Source organism: Giraffa tippelskirchi, chromosome 4, assembly GCF_054371585.1.
Source record: "Giraffa tippelskirchi isolate mGirTip1 chromosome 4, T2T-mGirTip1v1.2.pri, whole genome shotgun sequence".
In the NCBI taxonomy this organism is placed as follows: Eukaryota; Metazoa; Chordata; class Mammalia; order Artiodactyla; family Giraffidae; genus Giraffa; species Giraffa tippelskirchi.
In genome coordinates, this window is record NC_137278.1 from 72,957,896 (window position 1) to 72,980,450 (window position 22,555).

Here is a 22,555-nt window from a genome sequence, read left to right on the forward strand (position 1 = left end):
ATTCTAGCAAATGAACTGTAAAGTTAAGCATTAGATGAAGGGGGGCTGCAATAATAATATGGTAGTTTTATTTTTCAAAAGAGTTCTTGGTTAATAAATAAATACTGAAATAGCAATGTGGGGGAGAAATGGGCCAGGGTATAGCTCAAACAAGACTATTCATGAGTTTGTGATTACTGACACTGGTTGATGGATACATGAGATCCATTTTTCTACTTTTTTGATGTTTTAAAATTTTTTCATAATAAAGTTTTTTTTTCCTTTTTTTTAACCACTTGGATGGGGTCCTTTGTTTCTACATGAACAAACCCCATTACAGCTAGCCACACTCTGGGGTTCCCCTGCTGCATCCTGACCAAATCTAAACTGGATATGTTTGAAAGAAAACGTACAAACAGTAACAACCCCTTTCCCCTGGGCAGGTGGTAGGGAGCAATCTCCCCAGACAGGAAAGGGGGGTATAAGGGCCCCTTCTGGGGGAGCATCTCCTGATCCTTCTTCACTCCTTCATCTCTGACAAGAAAGAGGGCCCCCCTCCAGCTGGGTCTTCCCCTTCTGCTGCCTGGAGTGAAACCCAGGCTCTCCGAGCTATTCTTTGTTTCTGGAGGAAACCCCACAGATACAGCGGGGCCTCAGTCTGTAAAGCAGGGTTCAGCCGGGGTTCAGCTTCCTCCCTTCTCCCAAATTATGTCATTATGTTGACGCTTCTGGTCCTTGACTGTAACAATCTAATCGACCAGGTGGGACTTTTAAGAATCTCCCTCTTGGGTTGCAGGGGCTGGTGGTCAGTGCCAACATCCCCTCAAAAAAAAAATAGGCTGCCAATCCTTCCAGTGATCAGGGAACTCAGTGGAGAAACAACCAAAATAACAGACAATCCAAAAATGCCCTACACATGGGCTTTGGAAGTCACCTGTTTTCCTTCCTTGTGTGTGTCTGTGTGTGCATATGCGTGTGTGCATTTTGGAATAAGTGCATCTAGATTTAACAGTGGGAGAAAATCACTCATAGAACCAAACCTCAAAATTGGCAGTCAAGACCCCACTGCCCCCAGCCTCCGTCTCTGGGCTGGCCAGTACTCACCTTGAAGCCCAGCCAGGCTTCACACTCCTTCCTCTGTCCCTAGTAGACTTGGTGGCTGAGACTCATGTTTGGGTACACATTCTCTGCCACATACTACTCATTATGTGACCTTTCTGGGCCTTCGTGTCTAAAGTGGGGACAATCATTCCTGCCTTCCCCACTGGGCTGTTTACAAAAAAAGTTTGTTCACATTGAAGAAGCACTTTATAACTACACATACCATTTATAACTATGCCATGCCAGTGCTTCCCAATAATGCTTCATAGCCTATGGTCAAAGCAAGTTTGAGAAATGTGTGTTTATACTCTAACCTGGGCTTGAATATCACCAGCAGATGAGCACATGAAAGGCTCTGAGAAGTCTTACAGTTTTAAAAAATCAGTTTAACCATATTGAATCTATTAAGCCTAATGTCTTAGCTTTTGGGAATCCCCAAACTCTTTTGTCCTGCAATACCAATGACTTAATTAGTCAACCTCCTTGAGATGTCTGAAGAACAGCTTAGGAAGCACAGCCCTGTGGAGACCCCAGGAGGCCCGGGTTCGTTTCGTGGGCCCAGCACGCTTTTCTGTGGTGCTGCCAACCTCACTCAGATTCCCACGCACTGTCCAGGCCCCAGTCCCTTGCATGGGTCAGTTTCCCGTCCACCCTCACCAGCCCCACCCTACCACATCACCCCACACAGGGGACAGAGGGAACCTGAAATTTATCAATCCTTCCCTGGAAGACAGATGCCCACCAGTTTCTCCCACATGCATCTTTAGCTCTGGCCAGTGTAACTCACTGCCACATTCAGACCTACCTGAAAGTCTCAGACCAACTGTCCATCCCTGCCATCTGGCTCCCTCGGTGTCCATCTAGCCTTCCTCCTCACCAGGAAACAACACTCGGCCTTTCCCAAAACCAGTTAGAGGCTACCAGTTCTGCTGCTTCCTGAAACCTCCCCTTTCTCTGAGCTCCACAATGTAACACACAATTGCCCTCTGATCAACCCTCTGCTTCCCACCCATTTTCATCAGGTCTTCAAGCTTGGTTTTTGCGTAATACATCCTTAAGAGGTAATGGTGCAAGTAGTTAAAAGGATGTACTCAGAAATCTGGGTTCAGGAACTTCCCTGGCAGCACAGTGGATAAGAATCCGCCCGCCAATGCAGGGGACATCAGTTCCATGCCTGGTCCGGGAAGATTCCACATGCCGTGGAGCAACAAAACCGATGCACCACAACTACTGAGCCAGTGCTCTAGAGCCCAAGAGCTCCAACTACTGAAGCCCTCGTGCCTAGAGCCTTCTCCACAACCAGAGAAGCCACTGCAATAAGCCAGTGTATCACAACTAGAGAGTAGCCCCAGCTCTCCACAACTAGAGAAAACCCACACGCAGCAATGAAAACCCAGCACAGCCAATAAATAAATTATATTAAAAAAAATAGAAATCTGGGTTCAAAACCTGGTTCCACCACTTATTGGCTGGATGATAAGTTACTTAAGTAATCTGTGCCTCAGTTTCCTTGTCTGAAAGAGGCAAACAAGAGTACCTGCTTCATGGGGTTGTTGGAGAAATTAACGAGTTGATTACAGGGCTTAGACACTGGCACACAGGGAGTGAGCAAGTTACTTATTACTGATATTATTATTATCATTCTGTCTCCTTACAGAGCCTTCCACGGGCTGGGCAGTCCTTAAAACTTTATATCTGTATCGATTTACCCCCTGCCTCCTTCCACAAAGGCTCTAAAGTTGGCTGAGCCCAGAGAGGGCTCCGGCAGGGCTCGCTGGGCTGAGCTGAAGGTACGAGGAACAGGATTTGAGGTTGGAGACTGGGGCGGGGTGCTCCCCACCGCCACATCAGGCTGCTTTCCCGCCCCAGCACAAGAGCCCAGCCCAGCCAAACCAGCCCTACTGCTAAAGTCACCGACTGCCAGGGCTAGAGGCGTCCTGAAGCAGAACACAGAAGAGGAAACTAAGGCTTAACCAGCCCTCTTTCCCACTTCACCACTCCACCTTGGCGCTCGTCAAGCCCCGCTGTGCACAGAGCTTCGCTGTCAATTTGACGAGGGAAGAAGGGGAGGGCAAAAAGAGACAGACAGTCTTCACCTGACGGAGTTTAGGAACCGGAATGGGGGTTGGAAGGGTGGCGCAGGGGTCCAGCTCACGCCCTGAGCTGGTATGTGTTGGTACCACCATTTCACAGTAGTCGGAGTAGCCCACAAGATCGAAAAGGGCAGAGAGCAAAAGCCGTTTATTTCTCTTCCCCAAAACACCCGGCACGTGAGTTTTCTCCTGGGGCAAAAGAATCTTCCTAAGTACCCTGGCTGTTCCTAACATCAGCAACGCAGGACAAGTAATACCGAAAGCAGCCACCTCCCGCCCCAGGCAGTCGGGTCCCGCTTCCTGGAGGAGGCGGCGCCTTTCGGGCGCTCGGCGCTTGTGAACCGGCCCCTTCCCTTACTCACTCACCGGTGTCCAGAGAGGTGAACCCGGCGCTCGGGCTGCCTCGCCGGCCGCCTCCGCCGCCCAGCATGACTAGCGCCTGCATCTGCCGAACCAGCTCGGGCATGCGGTCCCAGTGGCCCTCGGCGCGGCAGCGCTCCAGCTCGCTCTCCATCTTCAGGTGGGAGCCGTACGCGCCCTTCGCAGCCATCTTCGAGCGGGCGCAGTCATGGGAGGTGCGGCTGAGAAGTGGAGACCCGGCCGGGGGCGGCGTCCCGGCTGGGGCACACACGCGGGCGGGGTCGACGGGGCCTCGAGCTGCGGCCGGGGCCCGGGTGGCAGCGGGGGCCCTGGTAGCGGGGGGCGGGCAGCAGCCGCAGCACCCAGAGCACCGCCCGACACCTCCGGGCTGGGGCTCCGGCTGCGCGAACCGGACGCGTCCAGGAGCAGCCTCCGCCTCTGCAGCAGCAGCTCCTGGCGCCGTTGCCGCCGCCGCTGCTGCAGCTGCTGCCACAACCCCCGCCCCGGGCCCGGGCGCCGCCAGGAGCGGACCCGCCCCCGGCCGCGGCTCCACCCCCGCGGGGGCGTGGCGCGGCCTCGGCGAGCCAGGCGCGCGGGTAGCCAACGCGGCCACAGCAGCCAAGCGCGCGCTGGGCGCTCGCGGCCGCACCGGCGCCACCCCCGCGCCGCCGCAGCCGCTGCCGCCACTGCCGACTCGGCGCTCACTTTAATACCGCGCGGAGCCCCGGCGCCAGGGGGCGCCTCGCTCCCCACCCCCTCCCCATCCCACTGGGGCTCTTGGCCTGGGAGACCCCCGCCCCGACGACCCTGCTTTGTGTGGTGGCCCCGTCACCACCGCTGCCCCGGCACGTCACAAATCCGGGGAGAGGCCGGCCGGCCGGTAGCTCCCAACTCGGAGAAGGAGCCTACCCGGGGAGCCACCGGCAGCCGCCCGGTTCCCGCCCTGCTGGGCCACGCGAGTCCTGCGCGCCACCACCGGCGCGCTCGAGAGAACCGGCTCGTTCTGAGGCCTGCGACTCTTGGGATGCCTCCCCTGCGAAAGATTTGTACGTTCTTTCTTCAGAGTGGAGTTCCTCTTTCCAACCTGTCTCTCCCCACCCCAGCTGGCAGGCCTTTTCCTCTGCAGAATCCTGTTGCCCTGTATTTCTTAGACGTTTTAAGCCGTTTCTCCAACATCGTATTTACTTATTTCTTAATTCTAGTGTATAAAGACTACTTTGATCAAAGCTGTACCGAACTGTTAGCAGGACTTAGCCCTGTGCTGTGGGTACTAAGAAGTTCGAAGGATTACAAGGCAGGCGTGGGAGGCAGACCTACAACCCTTTGAGACCCGTTTATGGTGGCCCCGCTTCCGGGTACAGCCCAGGGTGGGGATGGAGGCCATCACGCAAGACCAAAGCGACAAAACAGAATTATTTAAGTGACAGTGCGTGGCACAGACCAAAGATTCCAGAAGAACGGAGAGTCAGAGCAAGCTTTTGAGTATAGACCCCTAAGAGCTAGAAGGTGCACACCTTCTTCCCCAGCCCCTGCCTGATACGTAACCCTGGGAGTGAGCCTCACCACTTTCAGTGTCAGGAGACTCACTACTTCGTGCTTCTGGACAACTGTAACCCGTGGGAAGTTTTTGTGAAGTGGACCTCAGGCTCCTGGGCCCTTTGTCTCTGCAGCCACAAGGGGGCGTCTGTTGAAGGCAGCCTCCCTGTGCCCCCGCCGATATCCTCTTCAGTGTTAGTGGGTCCGCCGTGTCCGACTCTTTGAGACCCCATGGACTGTAGCCCACCAGACTTCTCTGTCCATGGAATTCTCCAGGCAAGAATACTGGAGTAGGTAGCCCTTCCCATCTCCAGGGGATCTTCCCGACCCAGGGATTGAACCCAGGTCTCCTGCACTGCAGGCAGTTTCTTCACCATCTGAGCCACCAGGGAAGCCCTAGAGGTCCTCTTCTCTAGGTTCGAAATGCAGCTCCATTCCTTGCTTGGGAGGCAGAATTCCTCACCTTGGCGGCTGCTCTAGGGTCTGACCTGAGCGCCTAGAGACAAGGAGATGAAGGAAAACGGGAGTGGCTTTGGCAGTTTACTCAATTTACACTGACTCCTTTTGGTTACCCGTTGGCTGCCCCTGCTGGTCACCAGAACCGGTTGTCACTTGGAGAGAGCTGTGTGTGTTCTTTGGATGAAGGCGGCCTGAGGACACCCTGTGATTTGCCCCAGTCTGGCATTCCTCAGAGTCAGCCCTAGAGCAGCCAAAGAAAAGCAGAGCTGATAAGAGGAATCCTAACAAAATAAGGAAAACCTCTCCTCTTTTCTGTCCAATCCTTTGCTAAGCCTGCCCCCAGATTGCTGGACTCCAGGAAACTATCTGAGGCAGTACTGCTGCCTGTTGATTGTGTGTTCAGACTGTTATTTGGGCTTTCCTGGTGGCTCAGATGGTAAAGAATCTGTCTTTGATGCAGGAGTTCGGTCCCTGGGTTCGGTCCCTGGGTCAGGAAGATTCCCCTGGAGGAGGGCATGGCAACCCACTCCACTATTCTTGCCTGGAGAATCCCATGGACAGAGGCACCTGGCAGGCTGCAGTCCATGGGGTCACAAAGAGTCAGATACGACTGAGCAACTAACATGTTCTTTGACAGGAGCATCGAGTGGGCCTGGGGCACTGGCAGGAGAAACATAGCAGGATGGTGAAAACTTAACGAACACAAACATATGCTGGACCCCCTTAGAGCTATTTTTCAGAAAAGTCAAGACCCCAGCCCACTAGTCACCACTGTCTTTCAGGGGAGTAAGAGGCTGTAGGAACAAGAACAAAGAACAACCATGATCCAATCAGTAATATTTGACAAAATCAGTGGCAAATACAAGTGTAGAGGTTGTTTTTAATTTATTTTTAATAATCTGGGATCTCCCAGATGAGAGTTTAAGACACAGTCTGATAAAGAATGCTGTCATTGCCAGCTCAGAAATGCTGCCAGAATAACTTGCTGATCAGGTGAAGGAAGCCGAGTTCATTGCTTACCAGAGAGGGAGGGTACTGCCTAGACAGTCTTTGCAGCATCTCAGAGAAGGGAAGGAAGTTCGCAGGAGGTAAATCGACTTAATGAGAAGTGTGTATTTTCAGGGAGCAACAAAGATGGTACAGCACAAGGGACCATCTGGTTTAAAGGAGACTCTTAAAGCCAAGCCGGTAGGAGACTGTTCCTTTAGCTGCTGCCTCTGAACAAAGTAGGAAGTTCTTGCCACTGGATCATCAGAGAAGCTAAGCTACTGGTGTTTATTCTCGTGAAGTTGAGGTCTCCGTGAGATCTCTTATTGACTTACAGTTGGGCTTCCCTGATAGCACAGACAGTAAAGAATCTGCCTGCAGTGCTAGAGACCCAGGTTCAATCCCTGGGCTGGGAAGATTCACCTTGAGAAGGGAATGGCTACCCACAAAGAGTTGGACACAGCTGAGAGACTAACACACACTAGGCCCAAAGTAAGAGGGTTTTGAACAGTTCATTCGAACTAAAAAAATAAGTTTATGTTTGTTCTCAGAGAAAAGACTTGGTTACCAGCAACTTGGGTAAGTCAAATAATGGTGTGGGAGCGTAAGAAAACTTGGGAACACACAGCCCACAGTGGCCAGTGAGACTCAGTTCAGTTCAGTCACTCAGTCTTGTCCAACTCTGCAGCCCCATGGACTGCAGCACGCCAGGCTTCCCTGTCCATCACCAACTTCCGGAGCTCGCTCAAACTCATGTCCATTGAGTCGGTGATGCCATTATGAGTATTCATCTCAAGAATCCTCATAATTATCTCTTAGTTGGCTGGGAAGCTTTTGCACAGCTGGTTGTCTGGAGTAAGAGATTTACCTCATGGGATAAATCCTATCTTAGGTCGTGCACTGTTCTTTAACAAATTGTTAACTTCTCTCTGGAACCCACATGCCTTCTCTGAGCTAAAAGAGTAAACAGATGCATCCGCCTCAGAGCCAGCCTCATCTTGGAACAAGAAAGATTATCTACATACTGGCTAAGAATAGGATCATAGGGCAAGTTAAAGCTCCAGAGGTCCCGGTTGAGGATTTGTGAAAAGTAGGAGGGCACCTCAGAAACTGAGGCATACCAGTCCAGCTATGTTGGTTTTACTTGGAGAAGACAGGTATTAACTTTTAACTTAAAGGCACACCACGGAAAACACAACAGTGTTCCACAGTTGTACAACACATGCCCAGTCTCCTTAGACCTTGAGGATGAAACAGTATTTGAGTTTGGTTCTAAAGGGAAGTGGAGAGTGACATTAATATTTATGGCCCCAGGGAACTATCAATAAGAGAATCTATGCCCTTGCCCACTGGGTTTTTTGACTGGGGAAATAGGAGTGTTACAAAGACTAGGATGAAGTATGAGGACTCCTTTCTCTTTGTGGCCTTTGATTATTAGTTTTATTCCTTCCTTAGTGCCTTGTTTTAAAGGCTGTTGGGCAAATTTGCATAGAGATTTAGGAGGGTCACCATGCATTTAGTTCCAGTAGAATGTAAGTGGAATTGTTTGCCCACAAGAGAACTGCAATCCATGCTTGATTTACCACCAAAAGTACTGGTAAATCAATATTCACATTAGCCAGGACCTCATTATGAACAGGGAGGTCCTCGGGGACTGAAAGGAAGAGGCGATCAGGAGAGCATTTAATGTGGCAATTCCATTCACACAGGAAATCCCTTGCTATTAAGTTAATGAGTATAATGTCACAAAGGAGAAAAGAACATTCCTTGGTTAAAAGTACACGGTGATGGTTAAGTTCTGGGGCCTAAGGAAGGTGTGATGAGAATTATCAGATAGATTCCTGACCACATAGTTTGTTGAATCCATGGAGAGGCTTGTTCCAGCAGGTCCCCGGCTTATAATGATGCAACTTCTCCCACCTTTAAGACAATAGGAAAGTGATACCTATTTGGTGGAATCCACACTTCAAATTTTGAGTTTTGATCTTTTTACCAGGCTAGCAAAATGCAGTAAGATCCTCACTAGTGATGCTGGGCAGGGCAACAAGTGGCAGCTCCCAGCAGCCACGTGATCACAAGGGTACACAACCAATGTACTTACAACCGTTCTATACCTGGACAACCATTCTGTTTTTCATTTTCAGTATTCAATAAGTTATAAGAGATTGGAGAAGGAAATGGCAACCCACTCCAGTGTTCTTGCCCGGAGAATCCCAGGGACGGCGGAGCCTGGTGGGCTGCCGTCTATGGGGTCACACGGAGTCGGACACGACTGAAGCGACTAGCAGCAGAAAGTTATAAGAGATACTCAATACTTTATTACAAAATATGCTTTGTGTTAGATAATTTTGCCAAACCATAGTCTAATGTAAATTCTGAGCATGTTTAAGGGCAGCAAGGCTAAGCTATGATGATAGGTTTACAAAGTGCATTTTTGACTTAATGATATTTTCAACTTATGATGGGTTTATTGGAATGTAACCCCTTTATAAACTGAGGAAGATCTGTATAACAGTGCTCAGATTTAAGATTGCTGTTATTGTGATAATATCAGTCAAAATTGTAAGACTGTCTTTTAATTTTTAGACAAGTGTTTCCTTGTGGGTTTGCAGGTAACATGGGAAACTGAACACCTTCATTGATAATTTTTTTTTCTTTTCCCTTTAGTCTGTTAGTTCCAGGGCTCTTTTAAATAGAGCTCTTCCAAGGTTTTGGAGATCTGGCCATGGGCCTATTTCCCACCCTACTTTTTGCTTGCATATTAAATCCCCTATTTCTGCTTTGAGGCAATTTACAAAAAGATGAGAGGGAGAGCCATGGTCCCATCTGCTTCAAGATTTACTACTGAACCCTGCCGCTACGTTTTAAAGAACCTATCCCTAAAGTCTCCATCAGACTTCTCTTTTTTTGGCTTGAAGAACTGAATCAGAGCACACACTATTTTCATAGAAAAGACAGAGGATAGCTTCCAAAAGACCTTGACCTGCATCTGTGGTGTTTCTAAGTCCCTTCAGTTTCCTGTTCAAGTCAAGGTCTTTTAAGTCATCATTGGAGGTTCTGACCTTTTCACTGAACTTTTTGCAACATATGAACTAATTGGTATATATCTGGTCACCCTGGATTATATGTCCCTCAAACTAATCTGAATTTCTCTTCACTGTTCTCTTTATCTTGTCTAGGCCTTGGAGAGTCTTTGACAATGGCTTTCAGCTGAGAATGGAACCAGAGCTTAAAATTCACTATTAGCAGTTTTCTCTATGCTGAAGAAGGTTTACCTTGAAGAGGTAAGTAAGGATAGAGTTGGACTTCCAAGGTAGTGCTAGTGGTAAAGAACTTCTGGAGTGGTAAAGAACCCACCTGCCAATGCAGGCAACATAATGTGGGTTCGATCCCTGGGTCAGAAAGATCCCCTGAAGGAGGGAATGGCAACCTACTCCAGAAGTCTCGCCTAGAGAATCCCATGGACAGAGGAGCCTGGTGGGCTACAGTCCATAGGTCGCAAAGAATTGGATGCAACTGAAGTGACTTAGCACACATGCATGCAAGGTTTGGGGTATCTGGTGGGCTAGGAGGGAAGAAGAGTGGGTCAGAGGGAGAGATGTGGGGCAATAGGAGGTGGAAGAATATAGGATAGAGGAAGAGGAATAGTGTGTTTGAGTTGTGATTTGTGGGAGATCTAAAAGACAGATGGTTTTAAGTTGTTCAGATTTTTCTTTTGCTTTGGCCAAGGAATCTGTTAAGGAGGCAATTTTAGAATCCAGTTGTTTTTTTTTTTTATTCTTCCTCATGCTAATAAAAAAAAAGACCATTAGATATTTCCAGTGTGTTCCCTTTTCCTTCAAAGACACTTATCAAGTGGATAACTTTGTTCATGTCCAGAGTTCTTGTAGTGGCCACTGTAATTCTGGAGCATCCTTGGTGAAATGATGCTGTTTAGATTGACAAGTGCACAAATTTGGGCAATAGCATAAATACCAGTAAGAAGCAGAAGCTGGGCCTAAGGAAGACATGGACTGAGGTTTCCACTAAGAGAACCCCCATGACAGCCTGAGAATGTCAGTGGAGAGTTGTTTGTGCATCCTGTAGCGTGGGCCCCTCGACCTCACAGCTTGACCTTTTCCAATTGCAACTCTGATGAATTTACAGCTCTCAGCAGGTGAAAGGTGGGTGGAGAGCTCTGTAGATCCAAACTCTCGCAGACAAAACAAGTCTGAAGAAAGTTCTCATAAGGTGTTGATCAGTGTCCTGAGACAAAATTTTTCCCTGGTCTGGCTTAGGGATGGACTTATTGGGACCCACACTTGTCTTCTTCACCGTAAACGTTATTCTTTTAGATGCACAACAATAAATGCCCAGGGTGGATATAGACAAATAGTTCGCTGATTAGTGATAAGGTAGATACCCACCAAGGAGAAAAAACTTTCAAATATGGTCTGGTAATCAAAGGATTCCTAAAAAGGGTTCCTAATTGGTAGGAGACAAAATAGACTCAGCACTTGGGGAGCTCAATAAAAAAGAGACTTAAGAAAAGAAATTGGAACTTGGGCCCAGGGCAAGCCTTATATCCGTCACTAGTGATGTCTGCAAGACACCTGAGGGGCTTGAGGGCCTCAGTGAAGCACATTGTTTTTGAATGAAGGGTTTTTCGCTCCAGTGGTGAAGGGAGTCTCCATTTGATATTGGTGGGCTTCGATAGTTGAATGGTGGCTCAGTGAAAATACCCTCAAAAGAGCTCTGTGATAATGCAAAGCCAAATTTGTTCTCATCATAGGAAGGGAGAACACAACTCTGCAGAAGCATAGCAGCATCTAGAATGAGGAGGCAGAGGCGGGATTTATGAAGCGTTGGGGTCTATTTGAAGGCAGCGCTTCTAGTGAGGGGGCTTGATTGGGAATTGGCAAGAATTATGATGTAGTAGTTGAGGATTATTGAGCAGGGCAACGGGAGGGTTTTGAGGCATGGATTTAAGTCTTAGAGAGTGATTGGATACAAACTATTTAAAAAATTGCAAAGTTCCTTGATATGTTTTTCTTCTTGAAATTTCTGCAAAAAAATGATATTTACAACTTTTATTATCGCAGGCAAGAGTTTCCTGCAACAGAAAAGTCAAGTCGGTGTCAACAGTAAGCTGTCAGGATGTTTTATTCTTTCTATGCACTGTCTCAAGATGTGTTCTATATGATTATTCCAACATTCCCTTGAAGCCCACATCAAATCCATTGCTATTTATACTGGCCATCACAGTGCCCATGAGTCATTAGGTCATCTAGAGGGAAAGATGGCCTGGGGAGGAGATGTCCTCCCACCTACCACTCCAGCCTCTTCTTTCATACTATTGTATTTACCATTTGGGGTTCCCAACAGGAACCCTAAAAATACTAAATTTGAGTCAGCAGTCCCTTCATCCACCCAGATCTCAGGGTATGTGACGTAGAACAGAATAACAACTGCATTCCCAATTTTCTGTAGTTGTAGCCCAAATCCTCATATACAGAATCCAGCTTTTACTTATTACCATAATTATTGGCTCATAGCGTTTCTAGTCCATGATATAACTCATGTCTTAATTATCAGTGCTGTGAACTGGCCAGCCCAACCAGCCCTCCTAGAATGTTGACATGAATTCTGCCGGAGGCTGACTTGCATGGTCAGTCTTTCCCTTTATAGCTGCCATAAAATCTAGGGGGTGATCTTTAGGTAAGGGAAAGAGACCATAGAAAGGCAAGTTTCAAAACCATGAATTCTTGTGTTTGTGCATGTTAGGCACTTAGTAATAATGGTTTTTTAAATTTTATTTTCCAGTTTTATTGACATTTATAACTGAAATACAACACCATATAAAGTTAAAGCATATAGCATGATGATTTGACTTATACACATCAAAGTTTAATGAACATCCATCATCTCACAGAGATATAAAAGAAAAAAAATACTTTTTTCATCTTGATGATTCTTAGGATTTACTCTCAACAACTTTCATATGTAGCATACAGCAGTGTTAGCTGTATTTATCATATTGTACATTACATCCCTTGTTGTTGTTTAGTCGCTCAGTCGTGTCCGACTCTTTTGGACCCCATGGACTGTAGTCTGCCATTACGTTACATCCCTAGTACTTATTTATATTATAACTGAAAACTTATACTCTTTGACTGCTGCTGCTGCTGCTGCTGCTAAGTCACTTCAGTCGTGTCTGACTCTGTGCGACCCCATAGACGGCAGCCCACCAGGCTCCGCCGTCCCTGGGATTCTCCAGGCAAGAACACTGGAGTGGGTTGCCATTTCCTTCTCCAATGCATGAAAGTGAAAAGCGAAAGTGAAGTCGCTCAGTGGTGTCTGACTCCTAGCGACCCCATGGACTGCAGCCCACCAGGCTCCTCCATCCATGGGATTCTCCAGGCAAAAGTACTGGAGAGGGGTGCCACTCTTTGACTACTTTCATGTAATTCCCCCTCCCCTCTGTTATGTTATTTTTTGAATCCTAGAAATGTAACGTTTTCCGATGCCTGGGAGATGAGGGCTCTGGGTGTCTCCTGTCCCCACCCACCCACTTCATGATCGAGATACCAGCACCTCCTTCCATGCACGTACCTCTCTCCCATCATCCCCATCTGTTCTGCTCCCTGGTCTCCCGGGTGACTCCTGCTTCTTTTTGGTAGCTTTTGTGTCATCCTGTAGGACTGCAGTGGTGGTCCCCTCCCAAGAGGAGTGGTCCACGCTTCCTCCCAGCCTGCCTTGTGCTGATTCACTGCCCAGGTGCTGCCACCCTGGGGAGAGAAGTCAGCCTTACCCACTAGTTGCTGTTGTTTAGTCACTAAGTCATGTCTGACACTTTTGCCACCCCATGGACTATAGCCTACCAGGCTCTTCTGTCTGTGGGATTTCTGAGGCAAGAATACTGGAATGGGTTGTCATTTCCTTCTCCAGGAGCTCTTCCCAACCCAAGGATCGAACCCAAGTGTGCTTATCACCATTCTTTAGCTACCAGGGAAGCTAGGCTGCATTAACAAACAATCACTCAAAAATCTTAGGACTTTCAACCAACATAGTTTATTTCTCATTCATGCTACCTATTCCATCCAGATTGGCTCGGTCCTTTTCCACACTGTTTTCACTGTGTGACTCAAGCTATCAGAACAGTCACTGTTTAGAGCATTGACAACCTTTATGACAGAGGGAAAAGAGACAGTGTGGTAAACTGTATGTAAAACTTCTGCCTAGGTGTGACATATCACACTTCTGTAAACATTTCATTGACTGGTGCAGAAAATACAGCTGAACTTGATGCTAATGCCCAGAGATAGGCAGTAAATCTTTGTGAGTAATAGTATAGTATCCAATATTTTATTTTCTAGAAGTGAAAATAACTTTTTAAAATAGAATCTTAGCTCATTAATTTTAACCTGTTATTTTCTAATATATGCATTTAAGACTATAAATTTCCCTTTATCAGCTGTACCCCATGAATATTATTCTAATTTTCTTTGTGATACCTTATTTACGTATGTGTTATTAAAAAACACTTCTTAATATCTAAATAAATGTGGAGTTTTTAAAAATTTTTTCCTAATGTAATTTCATTGTATCAGAAAATATGATTTGTATACTTTCAAATCTTAGACTTTTTTTAGACCTCATTTCTGCTTTCAACTACAAGGTCCAGGTAGAGGACCTTGAGCCTCAGATGAGACCCTAGCCTTGGCCAACACTTTGATTTCAGCCTTGTGATATTCTGAGTTGAGAACCTATTTGATCCTTGCCTGGACTTCTCATCAACAAAACTGTGAGATAATAAGTGGATGTTGTTTTAAGCTGCTAAGTGTATAGTAACTTGTTATGCAAAAATAGAAAATTAATACAGTATTTCTGCTAGTGGGTAAACCACTCAGATTTTATTTGTCTAAAAATGTCTGCTCATGTTTATTCTTAAAGGACCTTTTAGCTGGATGTAGAATTTTGGACTAGCAGTTTTATTTTAGCACTTAGAAGACAGTTCATTGTTCTCTGGTTTCATTGTTGCTGTTGAGAAGTCACCTCTCTAACTGTTGCTTCTTTGGAAATAATCTTTTTTTCTCCTCTGCTTATCTTTATTTTTTTTGTTTTGTTTTGTATTTTGCAGATTTAATGTGCCAAGAACAGATTTCTTTTATTAAGTTTTCTTGGGGTTTTTTGCTTTTCTTGATTCTGAGCTGGATATCTTTCATCAGTTCTGGAAGATTCTTAATTATCTTCAAAATTGTCCCTGCTCATTCTCAGCTCCAAATAGACTTATACCAACTAGGTATAAATAAGACCTTCTCTCTGTATTCCGTGTCTATTATGTTTGCTTTTGTATTTTCTGCCTTTTGTCTCTTCTTCATTCTAGGTAGTTACCTCTACCAAGTTTTCTGATTCACTGATGCTTTCTTCTCATGTGTCCAGACTGTTGTTAAACCCAACCCTTGAGTTTTTAAACACCTGTTATATTTCTTTGTTCTCAAATTTTTATTTGATTCTCTTTCCAATCTGCTACTTTGTTACTCTTCTGTTTTATCACTGTGTGTTGCCATGGCAACATGGGCTGTCAGGCATTTACTGTGTTTCTTACATTCTCTCTCCAGCTAGACTGTAAGTATCTTGAGGATAGAGAAAAATTTATAAGCTTGACAGGAGTTTTACACATGGCCAGGAAAAGACCATCCTAAACCCTCACTAAAGCCATGGAAGGGATGGACTTGGAGGCTCTTATGCTAAGTGAACTAAGACAGAGAAAGACAACTACTGTATGATATCCCTTATATGTGAAAGTACAAAATACAACAAACTAGTAAATCAAAGAAGAAGCAGACTTACAGATATAAAGGCTATCACTTACTCTGTGTATCCAGCATTTATCACAGTACCTGGTAATAGCAGTCACTCCATAAATGTTGTGGAACTCAACTGAACTTTACCTAAAGAGACCTCCTTGACCATCAAACATTTCCATTTTGAAGAGATGGAAAAATTTCAGTTAAGTCTCCACTACTCAAAACTACCCTTTGTGTGAGGAGATTCTTCTACAGAGGGTATGCTAAGAGATGCTATTTCTGCATCCAGGCTGATGAGAGGAAAGAGCAGAAGGCAAAACAGGGGAAGAAATAAGAGGCACCTCAGGTGAGTAAATTTCTAGGAATGAAGAGAAATTATTGGACAAGCTCAAATGTTTCCAAGCTATGGAATTACCTAGACCTCCAAAGAATGAGGGACTCTTGCTGACATCTGAATGGCACTGTTTCAGTATACCTAGGCACTCAAGGCAGAATGGTTTCTAAGAAAAGAATCTTTTATAACCAGTATGCTGAACACACAGAACTTGTGGGTTGTATTCATCAAAGCCACTTTATTTTTGTCTTCCATTGCCTTTTTAAAAATTGAGGTATAGTTGATATATTTTATGTTTCAGGTGTAAAACATAGTGACTCACAGTTTTTTAAGGTTATATTCCATTTATGGTTATTATTAAAATATTGGAAATAAAATTATAATATATAAAATATTGCACTATATATCCTTGTAGCTTATTGTACATAATACATAGAAGTTTATACCTCTTAATCCCCTGCCTCTGTCTTGCTCCTCCCTCCTTCCCTCTCCCCACTGGTAACCACTAGTTTCTTCTCTATATCTGTAAGTCTGCTTCTTCTTTGATTTACTAGTTTGTTGTATTTTGTACTTTCACATATAAGGGATATCATACAGTATTTGTCTTTCTCTGTCTTAGTTCACTTAGCATAAGAGCCTCCAAGTCCATCCCTTCCTTGGCTTTAGTGAGGGTTTAGGATGGTCTTTTCCTGGCTGTGTGTAAAACTCCTGTCAAGCTTATAAATTTTTCTCCGCACCCTTAGTTAAAAGTCCAAGGGTCACAAATAAAGACTTAATTACTCAGTATTTAAATCTTCATTCAAAGATAAGATTTCTCTCTCACTTCCCCAAAGCTAGGGCCAATGGCAGGTGGGTAGTCTGCAGCCTCAGGGAGGGTTGTGTTCAGTTTCTTCTCTTTCTTACTGTCTTCCTCCTTGTTGCTGCTTCTGACCTTTAAGGTTGAAGTGGGAGAAGGAACAGAGGGAAGGGGTATAGGAAAGTTCCTGGTAGAATGGCTTCATAGGTTCTACACGTGGAGATCCATAGGTCCCTGGCAGATGTTTAAACCTGACTCCTAGGGGCTCTCATGGGGTCCTGGGAGACTCCCATGCTGGGTTTCTCAGACCCAGCTCCCTCTCCTCCTGTCCCTCTGCTTCCCACAGCCTACGCCTTAGCATCTGCCTCTTGGTCCCTAACGGCTAAGTCTCTTTTTTCCTCATAGGTCACCCTCTTGGTCAGGCTTCACCAGGGGTGGACCTTGCCTCTGCCTCTTCCTCATCTGGTCCCCAGGATTCTAGTCTCCTTTGATCTGCACTCAGAATGTAGAGCAGTTCGCGCCCAGATCCACTTCTTTTTGCCAAGAGCTAGCCAGCACCTGACCAGAGTGTGTGCCCTGTGACAGAGGCCATGTCAAACTCCCTCAGTGGTCAGTCCCCTTGAGACCTCTCTCACTAGACTTGAGGTGAGGGAGCAGGTGACTCCTTAGATTTTCCCAAAGAAATCCTACCCCCAAAACCTCCCCCCTGAAACCTTCCCTTCTTCTGGCTCTTTTTATCTTCTCTCTGAGTGAGGGATTCCCTAGGTGAGAGGTCAAGAGACAGGTAACCAGATTTTGAAAATTTCCTTTGAAAATCTGCATTTCTGTGGTCCACTCACACCTTACTTTGATGATCAGTAACTATCATATCTTAGCATGTCAATAAAAATTTACAACTTAACATCCTTTGTTGTACTTATTTGGTTTTTACTGGAATTAAAACATCATTATTCTTTTTTCTGATTATAAAATTAATGCATGCTTCTTATAAAATTGAACTAATGCATAAATGTAAGAGTGTAGTGGCCCAGGGCAGTCCCACCTCCCAGAGATAATTCAAAGATAGGACTTTTCAGTATACCCTTCCAGACTTTTTTTTTCTTTAACACACTTGCCCTTTTTGTTAATAACTAAAATGGGATTGTAACATACATGAACTCCAAAGAGCCTTTTCCCTACCACCATAAGGATATGTAAGCCCTCCCATCACCTATATACCTAAAACTATCCTGGAGTGGAATAGGAGAAGAGAGAAAAGCTGAGATACTGAGAAGTTACCTGTATAGACAGAGGGTCTAAATGGACAGGTTACATTATTTAATTAAACTGTGATTTAGTGGAGTGGACAAATTTAGTTTTCTCTCACTTTCCACCAAGATAGTTGCTTTAGAGGAAATGAGATCAGTTATATAAAACCAAAGGGCTGCATTTGTGTTTCGCACTAGGGAGTATTAGGTAAATTTTCAAATCCCTACTACAAATGAAATCTTCCCTGTAGCTCAGATGGTAAAGAATCTGCCTGCAATGCAGGAGACCTGGGTTTGACCCCTGGGTCAGGAAGATCCTCTGGAGAAGGGAACAGCAATCCACTCTAGTATTCTTGCCTGGAGAATCCCATGGATAGAGGAGCCGGATGGACTACGGTTCATGGGGTCACAAAGAGTCGGACACGACTGAGCGACTTAACCCACCCACACCACTACAAATGAAATTACTGAGTTGGACCATATGCACCTGTCGACTAAAAAATTAGTCACAACCTGAAAGTTGAGAAATGCTTTATTTGGTGGGAATGTTTAGGACTCCCCGGGAGACAGCATCTCAGTAGCCCTGAGGGACTGCTTCCCAGAGGCAGGAGAGGGAGTCAGGCTATATACAAGTTTGCAACAAAGCGGGCAGGCAGTCTGAACATCAAGGATTATTGTCAAGTAAGGAAAACTAGATATCAACTTAAGAAATTTAGGGTTCTTCCCTGTATGGGAAGATGCAAGAGTCTGGGATTATTGAAGTCATTCCTTTCACCTGCATCTCTCCTATCTGGGACCAGTACCCTGCATTTTTACAGATACATTCTTCTCTTCATGAATTCCCTTAGGTCACACCAGAGGGCTACAACCACTGATGACTGTGACATCCTTAAGTTCTTGTAGGGAGTGATGCCGCTTGTTGGCATGGCTCATAAATTCACATTTGGAGGGCCAGAATTGCGATAGCTGTGACATTTCTTTCCCACTAATATAGCAGGAAATACTTCATTTTCCACACCTTTTTAAGGCTTTGAGTGAGCATTTCCATTACATATGAGAGTATACCCTCTCATACACTTTTTCTGTACCCTCCTAACAATGGATATTTACATTTTTGCCAGTGTAATAGGCCAAAATTAAGAATTAAGTTGTCGACTAAAAAAGATGTACAACTTGAGACTTGTGAGTTAAGTTTTATTTGGGCAAAATGAGGACTGCAGCCCGAGAGGCAGCATCTCAGATAGCTCTGAGAGACTGCTCCAAAGTGGCAGTGGGGGAAAGTCAATATATAAGGTTTTGGTGAAGGGGGAGTTCAATACCATGAAGCACTCAATTTACAAAAGGCTTTTTGTTAGTCATGAGGATCTGATGTCACCATGAAGGGATTTAGTGCTTCTCTAGATATGAGGAGATGCAAGGATTGAGATCATAAAGTCTGTTCCTAAAAACATCCAACTGTCTAAAGACCTGTCCCACCAGATTCCCTGGAGCGCAGAGTGCCTCACTCCACCCTGAACTCCCTCAGGGGTTGTGAAAGGTCACCAGCTATAGCAGCGTGGGGTTCAATCTCAGTAGAGGCAGATGGCAAATGCCTTGTTGTTCAGTCATTGGCAATGCTCTTGGTAAGTGCCAATTTGTAGTTGACAAAGCCTTTCTTTGATTTGTAATAAGGTTGAGGAAATTTTGCATTAGGATATGACACTTGCTAGTTATTAGGGCAGTAGGCTTTCTTCACCTAAGTGTTTGTTTTGTTCTCCCAATAAAATTTAGTAAGTTTTGCTCCAGGCTCAGTTTTTAAGTTTTGCACCAGGCTTCCCTTGTGGTTCAGAGGTTAAAGCGTCTGCCTCCAATGCGGGAGACCCGGGTTTGATCCCTGGGTTCGATCCCTGGGTTGGGAAGATCCCCTGGAGAAGGAAATGGCAACCCACTCCATTATTCTCCAGTATTCTTGTGTGGAGAATCCCATGGACGGAGGAGCCTGGTAGGCTACAGTACACGGGGTCGCAAAGAGTCGGACATGACTGAGCAACTTTACTTTCTTTCAGTTTTTAAAGGATCCAAACTAAAAGAAGTGGGTTTTAGAGTGTGCTGCGAGAGGCCTGTTCCCTCCCCAGGTCCAAGGCTGAGGAGATACTTCCCCAGAGGACTTTTGAGAGGCCACCGTCCCAGCTGCTTCAGGCTTGATCAGTCACCCTCCTCCCTTCTATGAGAATCTGCCCCACTCATTCATAGCCCCAAAATGTGCCTCAGCAGGTCATCCCATGACAAGGAACCTTGTCTGTTTAGATGTGAGTGACCCCGAGACCAAAGTGGAGACTCTCGCTTCAAGGGAAGCCAGACCACACATGGACCAATCAGCTGTAATGATGACTTGGCACAAAAAGATGGCCTCAACCAGATTCTTTTTCCCAAGGATTTCAGCTAAGAAACTCAGAAAGAATTTGCCTGTAAACTGTGGAAAGTTGTAAAGATAAGGAGATAATGAGTTGAGCCCTGGGCAAGCCCAAGCCCAGCTGAATCTGCAGGGAGAAGATACTCTGAGTAGAGGAGCTGTTCCCTGTGATCCAGGCAACTCTCCCAGGAGGCACTGCTGGCCCCCTCCTGCCTCTGGGGCTCCAGCCTTGGAGCTGCAGCCATCCCTCCTGACTTTGAGAGCCAGAATCCTCTGCTCTCCAGTCTGCGGGAAGACTGCAGTGATTTCAGCTCTGCTCCAGGCCACACTTCCATGTATATCCCCAGTATTTCCACAGATGTGTCTCCATCCTTTTTGCCTTTTCATACTGTTCAGGGGGTTCTCATGGCAACAACACTGAAGTGGTTTGCCATTCCCTTCTCCAGTGGACCATGTTTTGTCAGAACTCTCCACCATGACCTGTCCATCTTGGGTGACCCTACACGGTATGGCTCATAGTTTCATTGAGTTAGACAAGGCTGTGATCCACGTGATCAATTTGGCTAGTTTTCTGTGATTGTGGTTTTCATTCTGCCTGCCTCCTGATGGATAATGATAAGAGGCTTGTGGAAGCTTCCTGATGGGAGGGACTGAATGTGGGGATCCAATTTTCTGTTGATGGGTGGGGTTGTATTCCCTCCCCGTTGTTTGGCCTGAGGCCAAACTATGGTAGGGGCAACCTCCTTCAAGAGGACTTATGCCAGCACGGTTGTATTCAGTGCCTCTGACCCCATAGCAGGCCACTGTCAACCCACGCCTCCTCCAGAGACTCCAGGACACTCACAGGCAAGTCTGACTCAGTCTCTTGTGGGGTCATGCTCATTTCTCCTGGGTCCTGGTGTAGACAAGGTTTTGTCTGTGCCCTCCAAGTTAGCCCAGTCCTGTGGAAGTTCTGTAATCAAATCCCACTGGCCTCCAAAGTCAAATTCCTTGTGGCTTCTCAGTCCCTTTGCCGGATCTCCTGGTTGGGAAACCTGTTGTGGGTGCTAGAACTTTTGTAACAGTGCGAGAACTTCTTTGGTATAATTGTTCTCCAGTTTGTGGGTCATCTGCTCAGTGCCAGCAAATTTGGAAAACTCAGCAGTGGCCACAGGACTGGAAAAGGTCAGTTTTCATTCCAATCCCAAAGAAAGGCAATGCCAAAGAATGTTCAAAGTACCTCACAAATGCACTCATCTCACACGCTAGTAAAGTAATGCTCAAAATTCTCCAAGCTAGGCTTCAACAGTATGTGAACCGAGAACTTCCAGATGTTCCAGTTGGATTTAGAAAAGGCAGAGGAACCAGAAATCAAATTGCCATTTGATCCATTTGATCATAGAAAAAAGCAAGAGAATTCCAGAAAAACATCTATTTCTGCTTTATTGACTATGCCAAAGCCTTTGACTGTGTGGATCACAACAAACTGTGGAAAATTCTTAAAGAAATGGGAATACCAGACCACCTTACATGCCTCCTGAGAAACCTGTATGCAGGTCAAGAAGCAAAAGTTAGAAATGGACATGGAACAATGGACTGGTTCTAAATTGGGAAAGGAGTATGTCAAGGCTGTATATTGTCACTCTGCTTATCTAATTTATATGAAGAGTACATCATGCGAAATACTGGGCTGGATGAAGCACAAGCTGGAATCAAGTTTGCAGGGAGAAATATCAATAACCTCAGATATGCAGATGACACCACCCTTATGGCAGAAAGTGAAGAAGAACTAAAGAGCCTCTTGATGAAAGTGAAAGAGGAGAATGAAAAAGCTGGCTTAAAACTCAACATTCAAAAAACGAAGATCATGGCATCCAGTCCCATCACCTCATGGCAAATACATGGGGAAACAATGGAAACAGTGACAGACTTAATTTTCTTGTTCTCCAAAATCACTGCAGATGGTGACTGTAGCCATGAAATTAAAAGACGCTTGCTCCTTGGAAGAAAAGCTATGACCAACCTATACAGCATATTAAAAAGCAGAGGCATTACTTTATCAACAAAGGTCCATCTAGTCAAAGCTATGGTTTTTCCAGTAGTCATGTATTGGATGTCAGAGTTGGACCATAAAGAGAGCTGCTGCTGCTGCTGCTGCTGCTGCTGCTAAGTCGCTTCAGTCGTGTCCGACTCGGGCGACCCCATAGACGGCAGCCCACCAGGCTCCGCCATCCCTGAGATTCTCCAGGCAAGAACACTGGAGTGGATTGCCATTTCCTTTTCCAATGCATGAAAGTGAAAAGTGAAAGTGAAATCGTTCAGTTATGTCCGACTCTTCGCTACCCCATGGACTGCAGCCTACCAGGCTCCTCAGTCCACGGGATTTTCCAGGCAAGAGTACTGGAGTGGGTTGCCATTGCCTTCTCCGAAAGAGAGCTGAGCACTGGAGAATTGATGCTTTTGAACTGCGGTGTTGGAGAAGACTCTTGAGAGTCCCTTAGAC

The 22,555-nt window shown here is 45.8% G+C and overlaps 2 protein-coding genes across 6 annotated transcripts in view; one reads left to right on the forward strand and one right to left on the reverse strand.

The window, feature by feature from the left end:
* Positions 1–4,317, reverse strand: part of TTC7A (tetratricopeptide repeat domain 7A) — a 119,647-nt gene extending 115,330 nt beyond the window's left edge. For both annotated transcript variants that reach the window (XM_081595946.1, XM_081595948.1), the window contains exon 1: positions 3,540–4,317. In XM_081595946.1, coding sequence (XP_081452072.1) covers positions 3,540–3,723 — 184 coding nt within the window. In that variant the 5' untranslated portion in view covers positions 3,724–4,317. The remainder of the gene's footprint in view (positions 1–3,539) is intronic.
* Positions 4,318–4,422: 105 nt separating this feature from the next.
* Positions 4,423–22,555, forward strand: part of MCFD2 (multiple coagulation factor deficiency 2, ER cargo receptor complex subunit) — a 46,243-nt gene continuing 28,110 nt past the window's right edge. For 2 of the 4 annotated variants that reach the window (XM_081595954.1, XM_081595961.1), the window contains exons 1-3: positions 4,423–4,579; positions 9,695–9,799; positions 11,597–11,638. In XM_081595954.1, coding sequence (XP_081452080.1) covers positions 9,773–9,799; positions 11,597–11,638 — 69 coding nt within the window. In that variant the 5' untranslated portion in view covers positions 4,423–4,579; positions 9,695–9,772. The remainder of the gene's footprint in view (positions 4,580–9,694; positions 9,800–11,596; positions 11,639–22,555) is intronic. The other 2 variants (XM_081595955.1, XM_081595960.1) reach the window with 1 other exon arrangement.